Source organism: Carcharodon carcharias, chromosome 9 (assembly GCF_017639515.1).
Source record: "Carcharodon carcharias isolate sCarCar2 chromosome 9, sCarCar2.pri, whole genome shotgun sequence".
Classification (NCBI taxonomy): domain Eukaryota; kingdom Metazoa; phylum Chordata; class Chondrichthyes; order Lamniformes; family Lamnidae; genus Carcharodon; species Carcharodon carcharias.
Genome location: NC_054475.1, coordinates 120,730,005 through 120,745,962, shown reverse-complemented (window position 1 = coordinate 120,745,962; position 15,958 = coordinate 120,730,005). Strand labels below are relative to the sequence as shown.

The following is a 15,958-nucleotide window of genomic DNA, read 5'->3' as shown; positions in this document are numbered from 1 at the left end:
AGCAGTCAATGAAAGGCTAACATGCTGTTCTCACAGGCATGTGAAATGTTGGCTACATTGAGCAGTCTGGTGTCAATACTGTGAAGAGGATTTGAACTGGAGCAGGTAATTCTGAGCAATTTAAAAAGCAATGGGAGGGGACATGCACAATAGTTTTCGAGGATGGTAGGGTTGAGAGTAGCCTTTTTACAGAGGGGAATTTTATCAGTTTTGAAGGTGAAGAAACAATATGTGATGAGAGGCATTGGCGATGTTTGAGGTTTACATCGCAGAGGTAATTGAATGATAAGGCGTCTGGCCAGCACAGGCCTGAGGGAGCCAGTGGTGGGTCTAATTGGACTCAAAGCAAAGGGAAAGCGTAAGCATATTTTGGCATCTGGTCTGGAGAAGGGACTGTGACAGAAATTTTGGAGATCATGAAATCCATGAGATTATTATGCCCATGGAGCCTCATCCCTTCTCTAAATGAACTTCCCCATCAAGCATCTGATTATAGTTTAAGTAACCCAGTATGCTTTTCTTTATTTCCTCTTTGGGTAGACCATTCCAAGCAATTATATTATGAGAAGGATTTTCCTTTATATTTATTCTAAATTTACTTTCCACTAAATTTCCATTTATGCTCTCTGGTCCTATTTCTTGGTATGCTTTAAAATAATAATCCGTGTTGACTTTACATGTACCATTTACTTTTTCATACATTTTGAAGAACTGCCCTCTTCCTATACCATAGAGTTTAATTAAACTTTCCTCAAGCGACTCCCTGTAAAATTATGATCAGGCTTACTCCTGTTGTTTTTACTCACTGTAATGAATTTTGAAAATAATTTTGATACCCATTTCTACAGATTACAAACAGTGAAGGTCAAAGGACTGACTTAAGGACTCCCTTAATCAGAAGTCATTCATGAAAGTTTTTTCTGAAAAATCATGTGAATTGGTTAATTTTCTCAGAGGTTTGTTAAGGAAAAAACCCTTCTATTTCTACGCTTGCTGTGCGTAAATGATTGCCTTATAGCATACATTTTATTTCGTCACCAATTGATGTTAGGTTAATAGGTCAGTGGTCGTCTGGGTCAGTTTTGTTAACTTTTTTTTTAAACAAGTACAATTCCATCATGTGACAGTAAACAGTATCTCAGAAATTTGCTTATTGGTTTCTTTTGGAAACTTAAGAGTTTGTACCATTTGCTCCAAGGTGTATGTTTGTCTCAAGTTCCTTTAACTTACTAACAACCTTTGCAATGCCAGTATCAGAACCCCCTCCAGATAGAGTGTACTTGATGCATTATCTGATTTGTCTAATATTTCAGTTCATTTTTGATTTGTACAGGTGTGTGGAGACAGTTTTATGATTGGATATGTTAGCTTATGCAATTACACTGATCTGTCCACAGTTTTTAATCATTTTTTAAAGATGTTTTTAAAACTCTGGAATCTTTTTGCCATTGATCAATTTGCTGATTTTTTGGTCTGGCTACATGACCATTTATTTACTGTTTGTTTGGACAAAAGTGATGAAAAAATGACACAGAATAAACCAACTGACAACAGAGTGGTCTCGAATTCAAACTTATTACCAGACTAGCAGCCACCAACTATTAGAATGAGAAAGGTGGAGGAATATTAAGTCTGACATGTCAGGTAAATAATTTTGAAACACTTAAGATAGACACAGATATATAGATATCTCTCAAACTTTAAATGCACAAGTTATACATAGATTTAACCTTTTAAGACAATACTATTGTGGAGTTGTAGAGCATTTTAGAAAATCTTGAGGGCCCTGATGAGGTGCAATATAAATGCAGCTACCCTGTAAAGCTTGTTTCTGCAGTTTTGCTATTGTTTTCCGTAATTATTTCTTAGGGAGCCATAGAGAACATTAGCTCCTAATTTGTAATCTAAAGTGAACTTTATATTTTGGAATCTTTGTGTAATACCTCATAATAATTTGATGATCAGATCATTTATGGCTATATTTTCAGATGATTTAAAGTTAATACAACTGTGAAGCTGAACAAGATAAATGACGGGGATTTAAAAGTACTTAGGAATTGAGCAGAGAGGTGGCAGATCAAATTCAGTGTAGGGAGGTGTAAAGTACTTCACATGACGGCAAAAGAGAGTACTAAAATAAAATAATGACCATGGAAAATGAAAGAGTTGGGGACAGTGGCTGGGCCTGATCAAGAATAGATTGAAGCTGTTGTAACAATTGTTCTTGCACTGAGAAAAACAAGTAAGCTTATGAGATGTACAGGATGGTCAGTTTTGAACTGAAATAGCCAAGCAACCCTGCAACTTTATAATATAATCAATGTGTGAGCACACTTAGAATATTTTGTGCAGTACGTGTTGCCACATTATAAAAGGATAATGCATTTGTTAAAAGGATACAGAATAGCACAACACGAATGGCTGAGGGGATGGCAAGATTGGATCATGAAGAGCAATTATGTAAATCGAACATGTTCTCACTGGAAGAGCTAAGACTTAGAAGCGATATGACTGCTGTTTTTATGATCCTAAAGGGACTAGGTAATGTAGACCAGAACAAGCTTTCACCTTACCCAAAGGACATGGCCCGAGTTTAAAGTTCAAAATGAACCTGAGGAAGCATGGTAAATCTTGTGAGACAGGCTGCCTAGGGGTATGGTGGAAGCCAGATGGTATAGATACTTGCAAATGCAAATTGGATAGATTTGTTTCAAAGGATAATATTTTGGGATACGCTATATGAGTAATTTGAGACATGACATGGCAAATGTAGTATGCCTGGGAGGAGCAGATGACTTTGGATCTATATTTCCGAAAGCTTTTCACCACTAGGAGTTTTCCTCGCTTCCTTGCTTGATTGCAACAATTAGTCAACAACATTAATGATGTATTATGCAACTATCAGGATGGTAGAAGGTGAACTAGATGGACCTTGATCTTTACGTATTGCTGAAAAAAGCCAACCAATCAGCATTCTCTTCACCTACAGTATAAATTGTTGTTTCCCTTACATTGGTATTCTTGCGAATTGCCCTGATGAGTGCAAAATGAAAAGCTTTGACAAAAATGCCTTTTTTTTCCCTCAGCAATACTTAAGTTCTGTACCCCCAATGACTGTCTTTTCATATCTAGAAACTCCTATGTTCATTCTTGTATTCCTGCTATGGAAATTTCAAGCATATCTGCATCTCTGTTTATACTGGAATAATGACCATTCACATAGTCTGAAGTGATCATTTCTAATATTCCACAGGTATATAAGCTGTGCTCCTTACCCAGAACACCAGCGCAAGCCGTGCTCAAAATTCATTTTCCAGGACTTGACTATGATTAAGACTGAATGAATGCTTGAGTTTTTGTATACCATTTGTGAAACTTCAAGTTGACAAGTTTTAGGTATACAAATGCAGTCGTGGTTTGATCTTTTGAGGACCAAATGACTTTTACTATTTTTTGAAATTTATGCATTTTGTAATTGCTACAGAATCAATTTTCTGGAAAGTTACAGTGATGCATTAGTATTTCTTGAGCATATTATAGCTCATACATCTAAATGCTTGTCTTTATTGGCCAGATAACTGCGAACCAAAGCATATTGTTTGTGTGTGTTTTCACATTATTAGTATTAACAGATTTTGGTGTTCCAAAGTGGAATTTATCCACTGTCATGAAGCTATTAATGTATATAATATTTTTGGAAATTATTTTTCTTAAATAGAGGTTTAGACTGTGGGTGTGTCTGTGTGTTTTGATTGGATTAAAGCCAGCTGGTCTGGGTGCTTTGATGTATAGTAGTTTTGATATGCAAACAGATGTAAAGGTACATTGGAGTTTTATTGAATAGAGCATTCAAGAAGGGGAGTGAAATCTTGCACCTAGCTCAGAGAGACCAAGCAATGGGTTAAAATACTAATAAAATTGGTACTATGAAAGGGGTTTTATTGTTAGAAGAGGTGGAGCTCAGAGGGTCTGATGGTACAATGAAAATTTGCATTCAAAGGGTATAATAGGATAGTTTTGTGTGTGCAGAGCAGAGGCATGTGACATCAAAGCCTGTAAGCCTACAACTGTCTGCTAAGGAACTAAAATGAAAGGAACCTCATTTTGAAGTTGTAAGGTGAAAATGCTTTACCTGGTGCCTGTTTAAAGTCTATGTGTTGTTGTTGCTTTAGTGGAGATTACTTTAGGAATTTGTTAAAAATTATGAAGATAGTAATTTGTAGCCATGTGTACATATTTAACTTGTGTAAGTTAATAAATGTCTTGTGTAGTTTGATATAAAAACCTCTTGTGAACTGGTGGTATCATTCCGGAATTTAGAGTTGCAACTCAAAACATACCAAAATATGGGTTATGACGGTTGCTTAAAGTTTCCCTTTGGGACTTTAAATAACAGCCTTTACCAACTGCTGTGTCATAACACCAACAATTAGGCAGCAATGCTAAAAGCAGGTCCATACCAATCTGCAGACCCACAAATTTCCAACACAACAAATATATAAATAAGAAAACAACATAAGTGGCACATTTCCTTGGTGTTGAGGGCCAGATTGTTGGACCTCAGAGTTTCCCTTAGACCTCAGAGTTGATACACGGACACAATTGTTTCAAATGATAATGCAAAGCTGAAGTGGCCTATCAGGAAAGATTTCCTTTAGGGCATCTAGCCAGCTCAATTGTGTAATTGATCCCATTCCTGAGGCCTATCAGACTTGTTTATGCCAACCTTCTTTGTCTCTTTTCCTCCTGACATCTGTACATCAGATTCATGCCATTGCTGAACAAAAATAGACTCTGCAGAACTCCCATCTGTTTTGGTTAATGGGTATGAGATCCTCTTTAACTTCTACCAATAAAAATCTAACTGATTAAGGGAAGTCCATGATACAAACTTTGAAGTTAGAAGCATAGAAAATTTATAGCACAGAAAGATGCCATTCAGCCCACCATGCGTATGCCAGCCAATAAAAAGCTATCTGGCTTGATCCACTTTGCACCTTTGTGATCCGTTGCCTTGTAGGCCTTGGCACTTCAAGTGCATGTATAAATATTTTTTTAAATGCGATGAGTGTTTCTGCCTCTATCACCTATTCAGACTGAGAGTTCCAGATCCTATCATCCTATGGGTGAAAATATTCCTGCTCAATTCCCCTCTAATCTTACTGCTCATTACTTCAAATTTCTGCCCCCTGGCTATTGACCCCTTTGCTAAGGGAAATAGATCCTTCCTATCCACTCAAACTAGGTCCCTCAATTTTGTATACCTCATTTAAATCTCCCCTGAACTTCTATTCCAAAGAAAACAACCCCAAACTATCCAATCTTTCCTCATAGCTAAAATTCTCTATTCCTGGCAACATTTTTGTAAATCTCTTCTGTACCCTCTTCAGTATGATCATATCCATCCTTTAATGCTGTGACCAGAACTGTACTCAATCTGCAGCCTACCTTGTATTTTGTACAATTATAGCATAACTTCGCTATTCTGATATTCTATGCCTTGGCTAATAAAAAGAAATATAATGTACAGGGTATTTCTTCTTAACCCTGTTATCCACCTGTCCTGTTACCTTCAGGAATCAGTAGACATGCACTCCAAATTTGTGTCTTTGTTCTTCTATGCCTCTAGTGTTCTTCCATTTATTGTGTATTTCCTTGCCTTGTTTGCTCTTTGTAAATGCATTACCTCACACTGCTTCAGATTGACTTCATTTGCCACTTTCCTGGCCACCAGGCAAGTCCACTGATATCTCCCTGGAGCCTATAGCTTTCTTCTTCACTAGCATCTGCATGCTCTTAATCGTCAACCCATACATTTAATGCTAAATCATTGATTTCATACCATGAAAGCCAATGAATCTTGTGCTGAACCCTGTGGAAGACTACCGGAATTAGTTTTTTAATCACAAAATTATTTTTCGAGCATTGCCTTTTGCTTGTTGCCACTGAGCCAATTTTGGATCTAACTTGCCAGTTGCCCTTTGATTCCATAAGTTTTACTGTTCTGACATAAAAACAAAAAACTGCGGATGCTGGAAATCCAAAACAAAAACAGAAATACCTGGAAAAACTCAGTAGGTCTGGCAGCATCGGCGGAGAAGAACAAAGTTGATGTTTCGAGTCCTCATGACCCTTCAACAGAACTAAATAAAAATAGGAGAGTGGTGAAATATAAGCTGGTTTAAGGTGGTGGTGGTTGGTGGGGGGAGTGTTTCACCTCTCTCCTATTTTTACTTAGTTCTGTTGAAGGGTCATGAGGACTCGAAACATCAACTTTGTTCTTCTCCGCCGATGCTGCCAGACCTGCTGAGTTTTTCCAGGTATTTCTGTTTTTGTTTTTACTTTTCTGACAGTGCCATGTGAGACCTTGTCAAAAGCGTTGCTAAAATCCATATGGACTACATCAAATGTGCAACCCTCGTCAATCCTCCTTGTTACCTCTTCAAAAAATAGCCAAGTTAGCCAGACATGACTATCCCTTAACAAATCCATGCTGACTCTCCATGATCAATCTGTGCCTTTGTAGATGAGGATTTGTGCTGTCCCTCAGAATTTTTTTCAATAATTTGCTCACCACTGAGGTTAGGCTGTGTGATGTGTAATTACTTAGTTTATCCCTTCCTTCCTTTGAAACAATGGTGCACTGGTATGTTAGCAGTTCTCCAGCATCATGCCTGTAGTCAGTGATCCAGGAAGGCATTTCTATCACTAGACACCTGCAGTGCTTGATATTCTCACACCTTGCTATAAATTAAGTTAAAGACCCTGAAGGTATGGAAAAAGCCTATACTGAAAGATCAAAAGAAATAACTGTCAGATATTCCAGTTTGCTGTATACTTAAGTCATTCTTCATTTGCATCCCAACAATTGTACCAGCTCCAACAAGGGAAGATTTTTTTAAGTGAGTCCCACTGGAGTTCAAGTTCTGCTTAAAAGCTATAAGCATGAACATATAATGTAGTTTAAAGATTCATGTTATCCGTTTAGATTGCATCTCCGTATGGCCACAGGATTTGGGAAGTATGGTAAATGCACTAATACTCTGGTTTTTATCATGGACAATCCATTACTTTCTTTGTTCCTTTGGTATTCTATTCACATGGTGGAAAGAATCCTCATGCCCACAGCTAGCTGAACTAATAATTAATAATTGATCAATACAGTGGTGTGGTCAAGTCATCAGTAGAACTGGCAACTTGCTAATGGGAGTCGTTGGCCACCAGTGACTGTGTCCCATAACAATGTGTCCCAGAGGAGTGGAGACAATGGGAAGAGTGGTGGACTATAATGTCTTGGTACTAATGGACAATAGAGAATCTTATTTCATAACCCGTAGTGATTTTTGATTAAGAGGTTGCATTTTATCAATTTTATTGGGTTCTTTGTCATTCAGGCACACGCGTTGATGATGCAAAAGCAATAATTGCTGCGAGTAGCCTGAAGATCCTTGCCTGTGATGACCTGGATGATGCCGCTCGAATGGTAATATTCATTGCACAAATGTTAAACTTTTAAATTTGTCATCGACTGCAATGTGCTGCACAGATCAGCAGGAAAGCTATATGTGTGTGCCTTCTCCCACCTACCCCATTGAGAATTAAACCGCTCATACCAGCACACCCTGCCTTCCAGCAGAATCGTGGAAAAACTCTCTAAGATTCTGCTAACAGGATATAAGAACTAATTTTAACATTGTAAACAGAGAGCCATCACAGATGCAATTCTGCTGAAATATGAATTATATATAACCAAACGGATACAGTCAGCAAAAAACATAAGTTAGAACAATACATTATTTTTGTATATTAATTATTTATTTGCAATAGTTTTGACTGAAAACAGGAGTGGCTCTTGTTATTTATGAGCTTTTCCCAGACTGCTAAGTCTTCTCAGTGTCACAGTGAGTATTCTGTAGAAATGTAATTTATTTGTGTGTGAATGTGCTACATCTGTGCCAAGATCAATTCATCAGTTCATTCCTACTTGAATAATTTATTTATATATCTGAACAATTTAATTACTAAATATTTTTAAAATTATATTCTAACTTTAATTATGGTGTTTAGATTTTTTCCCCTTCATTTTTCTAATGGTGTTTCCTCAATTCGCTGCTCTGTAATAACTAGTTGGAACTAAAATGTCACAAACTGTTGTGGAGCAGTTGAATGTGGGGCAAACTTTTGAAATTAGCAATAAAAATTATTTGTCGTGTGAGCAAAACTTTTTCATTGGTTGCCTTCTCAGACATCATACTATATCCTAGTCATTAAGAGCCTTTTGTGACGACTTACGTCACAATTGATGAATGCTTCTTAGTGCGTTGCAGAGCTTGGAAAATGATTGAGCAGTTGTATTGATGTATTGACTCTGTCAGGTTTGTTGATTGGAAGAGGGGATTTTAAAGGTATTTTGAAGGCGTTGTATGGTTCCCTTGGCCTCAAATCATGAAAAGAGTTTGTTTTGCAGTAAGATGATAATGCTGTAAAGTTTATCAATCACATTACTATAAGAAGTGCTCCCTCTGTTTAGAAGATGTAGAGTTATTATTATAGACAGTGCTTACTACTAGCTTTGCAGTGATTTTCATTGTATTGGTTATATTGATGAAGCAGAAATCTGAACAGGGTTGGGATCAATGGCCTCATGGGAAGGTTAAATTTTACTGTGGGGAATATTTATACTAATTTGGCAGGGGGTTGGACACCAAGCTAAATCATTAGAGAGGAGAAATGAGTTAGATGCACAGAGAACTGGGAGAGGCAAATAGCATTAAAGAATAGTTAGGAAATAGGTGGGAGGGGGTGTGGGAATCAGGACAGGGGCCAAACATGAAACAGTCTAAGATAGATTTGGAGTGCATGTATGTAAATACCTGGAGAATAGTAAATAAGATTGGTAAATAAGGGACAGAAAACAGAGTGATGACTAACAGTTATGTTTTAGACGGGAGGGAAATATACAGTGTGTTTCCTAGAGGTTGGTATTAGGTCCACTGCTCTTTTTGATATATATTAATGACCTGAATTTAGAAAAATGGACAGACCAACATGGCAAGTTTAAAGCAAAGAGGTGTGAACTATATATTTTGGTAGAAAGAATGAGGAGAAGTGACATGAACTAAATAGTACATTTTAAAGGGGATGCAGGAACAGAGAGACTTGGATGGGTATATGTGCACAAATCTTTGAAGCTGGCAGAACAAGTTTTCAAAACTTTTTTTAAAAAGGCATATAGGATCCTTGGCTTTATTAATTGAGGATTAGAATACTGAAGTGAGGAAATTATGCCTTGACAGTGGTTAGACCTTGGAGTATTGTGTTCAATTCTAGGCACCACACTTTAGGAAGGATCCCAAGGCCTTGAAGAGGCTGCAGAAGGGATTTACTAGAATGGTACCAGGGATGAGGGACTTCAGTTATGTGGAAAAGCTGGAGGAGCTCAGCTGTTCTCCTAAAGCAACAAAAGCTAAGAGAAGATTTTATAGATGTGTTGATAGAGTAAATAAGGAGAAACTGTTTCCAGTGACAGAAGGATCAGTGAACAGAGGACACCCATTTAAGGTGATTAACAAAAGAACTAGAGGTGACATGAAGAAACATTTTTCTACACTGGAATTGTTGTGATCTGCAATGTACTGCCTTGATAGAGTAATGTAACTCTTTCGAGTACAAACCCGTTTCCATCTGTTCCTATTCAGATGAAGTTACATTGTTTCATAGTTTTGCCATTGTGAGATTTGAACTCTTGATCTTGGGGTTACAAACCCAGTACCATAACCACTTGGCTATTTAGGCCAAGCATGATAGAGTAATGTAAGCAGACTCTATGTTATTCAAAAGAAAATTGGATAAATACTTAAAGGAGTGGGGAGGGGAAACCAGGCTATGGGGGAGATTAATTGATAACTCTACCAAAGAGCCAGCACAAGCACAATGGGCCAAATGACTACCTTCTGTGCTGCACCATTCTCTGATTCTATTAAATACAGGTATAAGTAATCATTAGTAATGGGACAGTAATGGTGGTTATTTCCTTTTTAATAAAAACAGTTAAGCTTCCAAAAATGGATATCAGCATGAATTATATTCTGTACCCCAGGTTAAAAGAGCAAACGTGTCATAATTTAAAAGAACTTTTAGTATTTTCAATCTGCTTTTGTAGAAATCAGTATTCATTACAATTTATGGAGCATATGTCTTTGGAATCACTTTAATTTTACTTTTTTTTTGCCCAAACAGGTTGTAAAGCTTTCAGAAATTGTCTCACTGGCCAAAGAAGCTCAAGTCAATGTGAATTTCCAGCTCCCAATTTAATCATGACACTCCAAACTCAAAGCCAAAGGCTTTACTGGAAACAGTTCTAAAATAGCTATTTATTTTTCATGTGCTTATGTTTCTTGAAATGATGGCTGAATAAAAGGAATGTGGTTAGCTGCTTGGAGTTATTTATTAGCTTGCTCTTTGGAAAACAAAAGCACATTACTAGACACAACACTGCTCATTACAGTTCTACCATGGCTGTAATAAATCACCAAAATTTATCTTCTCAGTAGTATAAAAAATTCAAAGCAATTGTGTAATCTGCACCATATATTTATACTGGTTACCTGGTTAGTAGCAGGCATTTTTTATCATGTTCATGCAGCTATGATCCATGTGGTCAGTAAAATAAGCAGGTTTTGAACAAATTTCATAATTGACTTCTAATGTATAATCTGAGACTACCGATTATGTTGGGCTAAACTGGAACACCTGCCTTCAAATAATGAATAGCAGAATGTGCTAAAAATGTTTTAAGTGTTTTCCACAACCTGCTGTATGTCAGCAACAAATCTGCTTCTCTCATGTTCCTTTTGGGCTGTAACTTAAAACCTGATGATCATAATCCTGAACTTCATTTTTTTTAATTTTTTAAAGAAAATCATGCTTTGCTTTCTGATAATTCTAAGTAGTGCATGATCAAGAATGAACATCAAGCTGCGTTAGTAAAAAAAGGACAGCTGATCAATTATGACATACTACATAAAGTCAAATATATGACATAAAGTATTCAACAGTAATTTGTAGATTTTAGTTCCTTCACACAATGGCAATGCAAGCACACCCCTTTCTAACCCCCCCCCCCCCCCCCCCCCCCCCCCGCCCCCACCCACCACCACCACCACCACCACCACCACCAAACGACCCTGTACTCTAGTTTTTTGTGCTGCTGTAATGTTTGATTTCTGGATGCTTTTTTTGCTCTGATTCTGCTTTTGCGGAAAATAAGGGATGGGGTATTTTTGTGAGAATTGCTTGCCATGAGTTTACACTAGACCAAGCAATGTATGCATCACTTCAGCTTGAAGATTGTAATATCAGCATTTTAATAAATTCCTTCATGTTGTCAGTGAATAGTGTTTCCAACCTGAATGAAACAGCACTAACCACCTTTTGAGTTAGTAAGCTCATTAAACAAAATGTATTCTTTGCATGTGACCCTCATTGTTTTTGTCTGTATTTGATTAAAAGAAAAGTCAGGTTTAGTGTGTCACTCCTGTTAAGGTACTGGTCATCAGGAATCCTATCCACCACAAACCTGGTTATAGTTGGTGAGTAGAAATGCAGAATTGTCTCCCCTAAAAGGTTTGGATCCTGGGCCAATTTCCATAACAGTAATGCCAACTCCTCCTTCTCATGAATTAAGATTCAAATAAAAAAAACCAAAAGATTTCGTATATAAATCAAGAGTTGCCATTTTTTACAAACATAAGTCAATATAAATTGAGAGTTGGTTAATAAACTTCATTAGCTCATTTCATTTCTAACAGTTCAGAGCTGTTTACAAAAACTGTATTACTGCATATGAAATGCTATACAAAAATCTTTTTTTTAAAATCCCACCTTTTGTCAGTTGGGAAATGAAATGATAGAATGGGAAGCTAAGTCATGTTTTACCTGTTGTTGATTTTTCATCCTCTGTGCGGCTAATGTGTCTGATTCTTCCCTGGACCTGGCATTAACTCAACCTGATTGAAAGCAGGGGAAAAAAATCCTGTGATTTGAGGGTTCCATTGAGAGATCATTTGTGAGGTTTAATTTTACATAGAAATTTAGAAATCACATCTCACGACAAATTCCCAAGAGTTTGTATATTTGCAAGATTGAGATCGATAGATTTTTGTTGGGTAACGCTATCAAGGGATATGGGAGCATGGCAGGTAAATGTGGGCAGAGGTACAAATTAGTCATGATCTAATTGAATGCTGTGCTGGCTCAAGGGGCTGATTGACCTAGAATGAAACCTGGCTTACTCCAATTCATTGAAACAAATAGTATTGCAGCACTAGCTCAAGAACAATATATAGAGATCAATAGGGACTTCAATATCACTAAGAACTTGAGAGAAGCAAATTACCAGAGCTTTCTTGTTCTCCTATAACAGAGGGAAGAAAGCAAAATAGTGGGCTCTTCCTTTGTGGCATTGGTCGTTAGAATATCCATATTATTTCAAAAGCTTACAAGTGTTCACACAAAAAAGGTCTGACAAAACTTGAATTTTGGAGCTGTGAGATGTAATTAGGAAGGAGGCTTTATCCTGATAGACCCTGGTACTGCTGTACAAAATTCGAAAAGGTTGACAGTAAATTGCCTTGTGGGAGCAGCACTAGCCATGCAGGTTTCCGAGAGTGGTGATAAATCCTGGTTGTGCGATTATCTGTTTTTGCCTGGTGGGATCGTTTATTTTTTGTTTCAAATTCTCATTAAACCCTGTCTAAATCATTGAATATTACACAATTGTGATGCCATTTATGCAAAAACTGAAAATGCCAGCTTAAAATGAAATGTAGACTTGTGTCATTTGGGCTGCAGTTCATCGTAAACTTCAATGCTGGTTACGTGCCTGTGATGGAATTGGTGTTATTTGATTGTCACAGTGACACTTTTTTAATGAAAATAATTTCAAAAACCTCAAGTGTCAAGCTGCCCTTTTCATTGTTATAGAACAGAGCAGAATTTTGAATATTGAAGATCATTTCATTTCAGGGTTTACAGTTTGCCAATATAGCCAAATGAGAAATTGTTTCTGATTAATTATTTTCCAGTTTGAAGGAGTATTTCAAATCAAATGCACATCTATTCATTGAACAAATCTTAATGAGTGCACATCTAATTGTGTCAAGAAAAAATTGTTTTACAGCATAGAATTTGAAGATTTTATTGCAGTGTTTTGAAGGGTAGCATTAAGAAAAATGTGAATATTATGAACTTTGGCAAATTTGAAGTTGCTGGTCATATGCAAACATTCATGTAACTAGATAGCTTCTCCTGAGAATATACCTCTGTATTCTTCCAGAAGTCCAGTCAACTCCTCTGAAACCATGGAAGGCCGAGATCCTGCCTCTGGTGTTTGATGGAATGTGTGAGATATATTTCCCTTATAGTTCGAAATTATGGTGATAGTTTGGTCAATTTAAAGCAAGGTTTCAGGGTTTGGGTGCTTCGCACCAGACTGAGTAAATTTTTGTTATCAAGGTATTTAGTGTGAGGCCGAACCGATGCAACCATGGTGAAATATATTGATAATGGTTGTAATTTGACAAATAAAGACCATTTGATTTTTGAAATACTTTTAATTTGTCATGTAACTTACTGTCCTAGGTTCACTTTCCTTTCTGTTTGGTTTTGTTATTTTGTGATTTATAGATTTAAAGGCATTGGTGGCACTGCTTGCCAAAATTAGCCTGTGCACCACCTTTCTATCCTTAAGGCTTTAGTATTGGTATTGGTTATTAAGGGGTGACCAAAACTTGTCTATCTTAGCCCAATTCTGAACATGAGTATTTACCAGCAATAGCCCTAATCCTAGTATAAAAATGACTGGGATTAGGTGTTATGAGCATGGAAGTAATACCTGTTACATCAGTGAGAAAGTGTATTTTGTAAAGTGGTTTCATTTTCCCCTCATTGCTAAGATGCACAGCTTCCAAACACGTCACTGTTAAAGTACAGTGGTGAGTTTGACTAGTTCATCTTTAGTAAGCTCTGCAATTCATAGTATACAATCTCGTCTAAGTTTATAATGACTCAAGGCTAAAGGGGCTATATTATCCTTTTGGACTGGTTGGATGCCAAAACACCTTTGTGCTCCAATAAACAAATTACCATTGGAAGCAAAACATTTTGTAACGCATTAGAAATTAAAGACAACCTCTTGGCAGATGTTTTCTTAGGTATCATTTTAGATATTGGTAACTTTGAAGCCTAGTCAAAGTTCTGTTTTAAGGAAATTGCACTTCATCAACTTGTTTCTCTTCACTTTTTCATTTTTCTCCAATCATTTTCACTTACCCAGTAACATCATACACTATTCAGCAGTTCAGAACACAAACAGGCAACCTGTTCCCAATCTTGACTAATGCAGTTTCTGAAGCAGAGCAAGAACAAGCCATCTTAGTGTCTGCATTTGTGTATGTATTTGTGTTGCATCATGGAAATTACAGCTCAGAATAGGGTTACAATTGCTGGTTCTAATTCTTCACCTGGAACTATGTACTTCAATCCTGCTTCCCTTTTAACTCCATGGCCAGAATATTGCTGTTGGCGTGCAGGGGTGGGCCTGACACGCAATGACATCGGGCGTGTGTCCCGACATCATCACACATCATTTAGATATTTCGTTTGGCAGACGCACACCGGCCGAACTGTCAACTGCCTATTAAGGTAATTAAAAAACCAATTAAAGTTTTTAACAACACTGCCTGTATAACTTAAGGTTGTCAAGAAGGCAAAGGGCCCAAGCGGCCTTCACGTTTTTCAGGAAACCTCATTGGGTGGGATGAGGTTTCCTGAAGGTTTAATTAAATTTTGCTAACTGTACAAACATGTCCCAGCTCATGTGACACTGTCACATGAGCAGACATGTTTAAATTTTTCAGATCTTTTATTCAAGATTTCCATTACCAACTTAATCTCCCTGAGGCATGGAACTGCCTCAGGAAGATTTCCGCAGGCCCCGACTCCCTCCTCCGCCCGCCCGCACAGGTAGTACTGAGCATTACCGGCCTTGTGTCACACTGGACGGGCCTTAACTGGCCTGCCCATGTAAAATGGCGGCGCCAACCTGATCACGGGTGGTGATTGGCTCTGCGCCTGCCCCCACCCAACATAGGTAGGTTTCTGGCACATGTCTTGCTTGAACTGGCAGTTTCGATTAAGTTGGTTCCTGAAACATAAAGTACACATCAGGCCAAAATGGATTACAGAATGTATGTCTTGCAAAAATATAAAACAAATTAAATACCTTCTGATAACATTGAATTTTAGCCACTGAATTAGCTTTTGTGTCTTAGTATCTTTGTTCACATTCAACATCCACATATCCTTATTTTAGCTTGGTCTCTCTCACGAGCCTGGGCGAGACTGCAAAGGGGAGATTTTCTGCCCCAGTTAGGCGTTGGGATACCCATGTTGCTGGGGGCAGGCCCATATCTCCTCATTCATGAGTAGTGATTGTCAGCATCAGTTACCTATGGCACCAGAACTTCCTGCACAAATATAAATATTTAAAGTTCAAAAGTAGCAGTAATAATGGGAGTGGAAACTCAAGTTGTTTCTCTATGCATAACTATTTCTGTGTGAGTTTGAATATAGTCTGAGTACAAACAAATTAATTTAAGTATATAAATAATGTTTTAAGTAAATCTAGTATTACAGATAGGATGGTTTCCCCTTTTCTCCAACTTTCAACTGACTGCAACAAGATGTGTTTTAAAGAAGTATTTTAATCCATTGAGTGCTATGACTCTTGTCATGTCACGTCATACAAGTCACGTTTTCTCATAAGTTTTAAAAAATGAAGAAAATATTTAATTATTAACACCCAAATGTATTCACAACAGCACCCACTCTCTTATGCACAAAAGACACACACACGTATATACACACAAAAAGATGATTACAAAAGAGGTAGGATGCA

At 37.4% G+C, this 15,958-nt stretch overlaps 1 protein-coding gene across 2 annotated transcripts in view; it reads left to right on the top strand.

Moving 5' to 3' along the window:
• LOC121282621 (succinate--CoA ligase [ADP-forming] subunit beta, mitochondrial-like) overlaps nt 1-10,431 on the top strand; it is a 115,891-nt gene extending 105,460 nt beyond the window's left edge. For both annotated transcript variants that reach the window (XM_041196402.1, XM_041196401.1), the window contains 2 exons: nt 7,395-7,483; nt 10,240-10,431. In XM_041196402.1, coding sequence (XP_041052336.1) covers nt 7,395-7,483; nt 10,240-10,314 — 164 coding nt within the window. In that variant the 3' untranslated portion in view covers nt 10,315-10,431. The remainder of the gene's footprint in view (nt 1-7,394; nt 7,484-10,239) is intronic.
• Nucleotides 10,432-15,958: the final 5,527 nt, after the last annotated feature.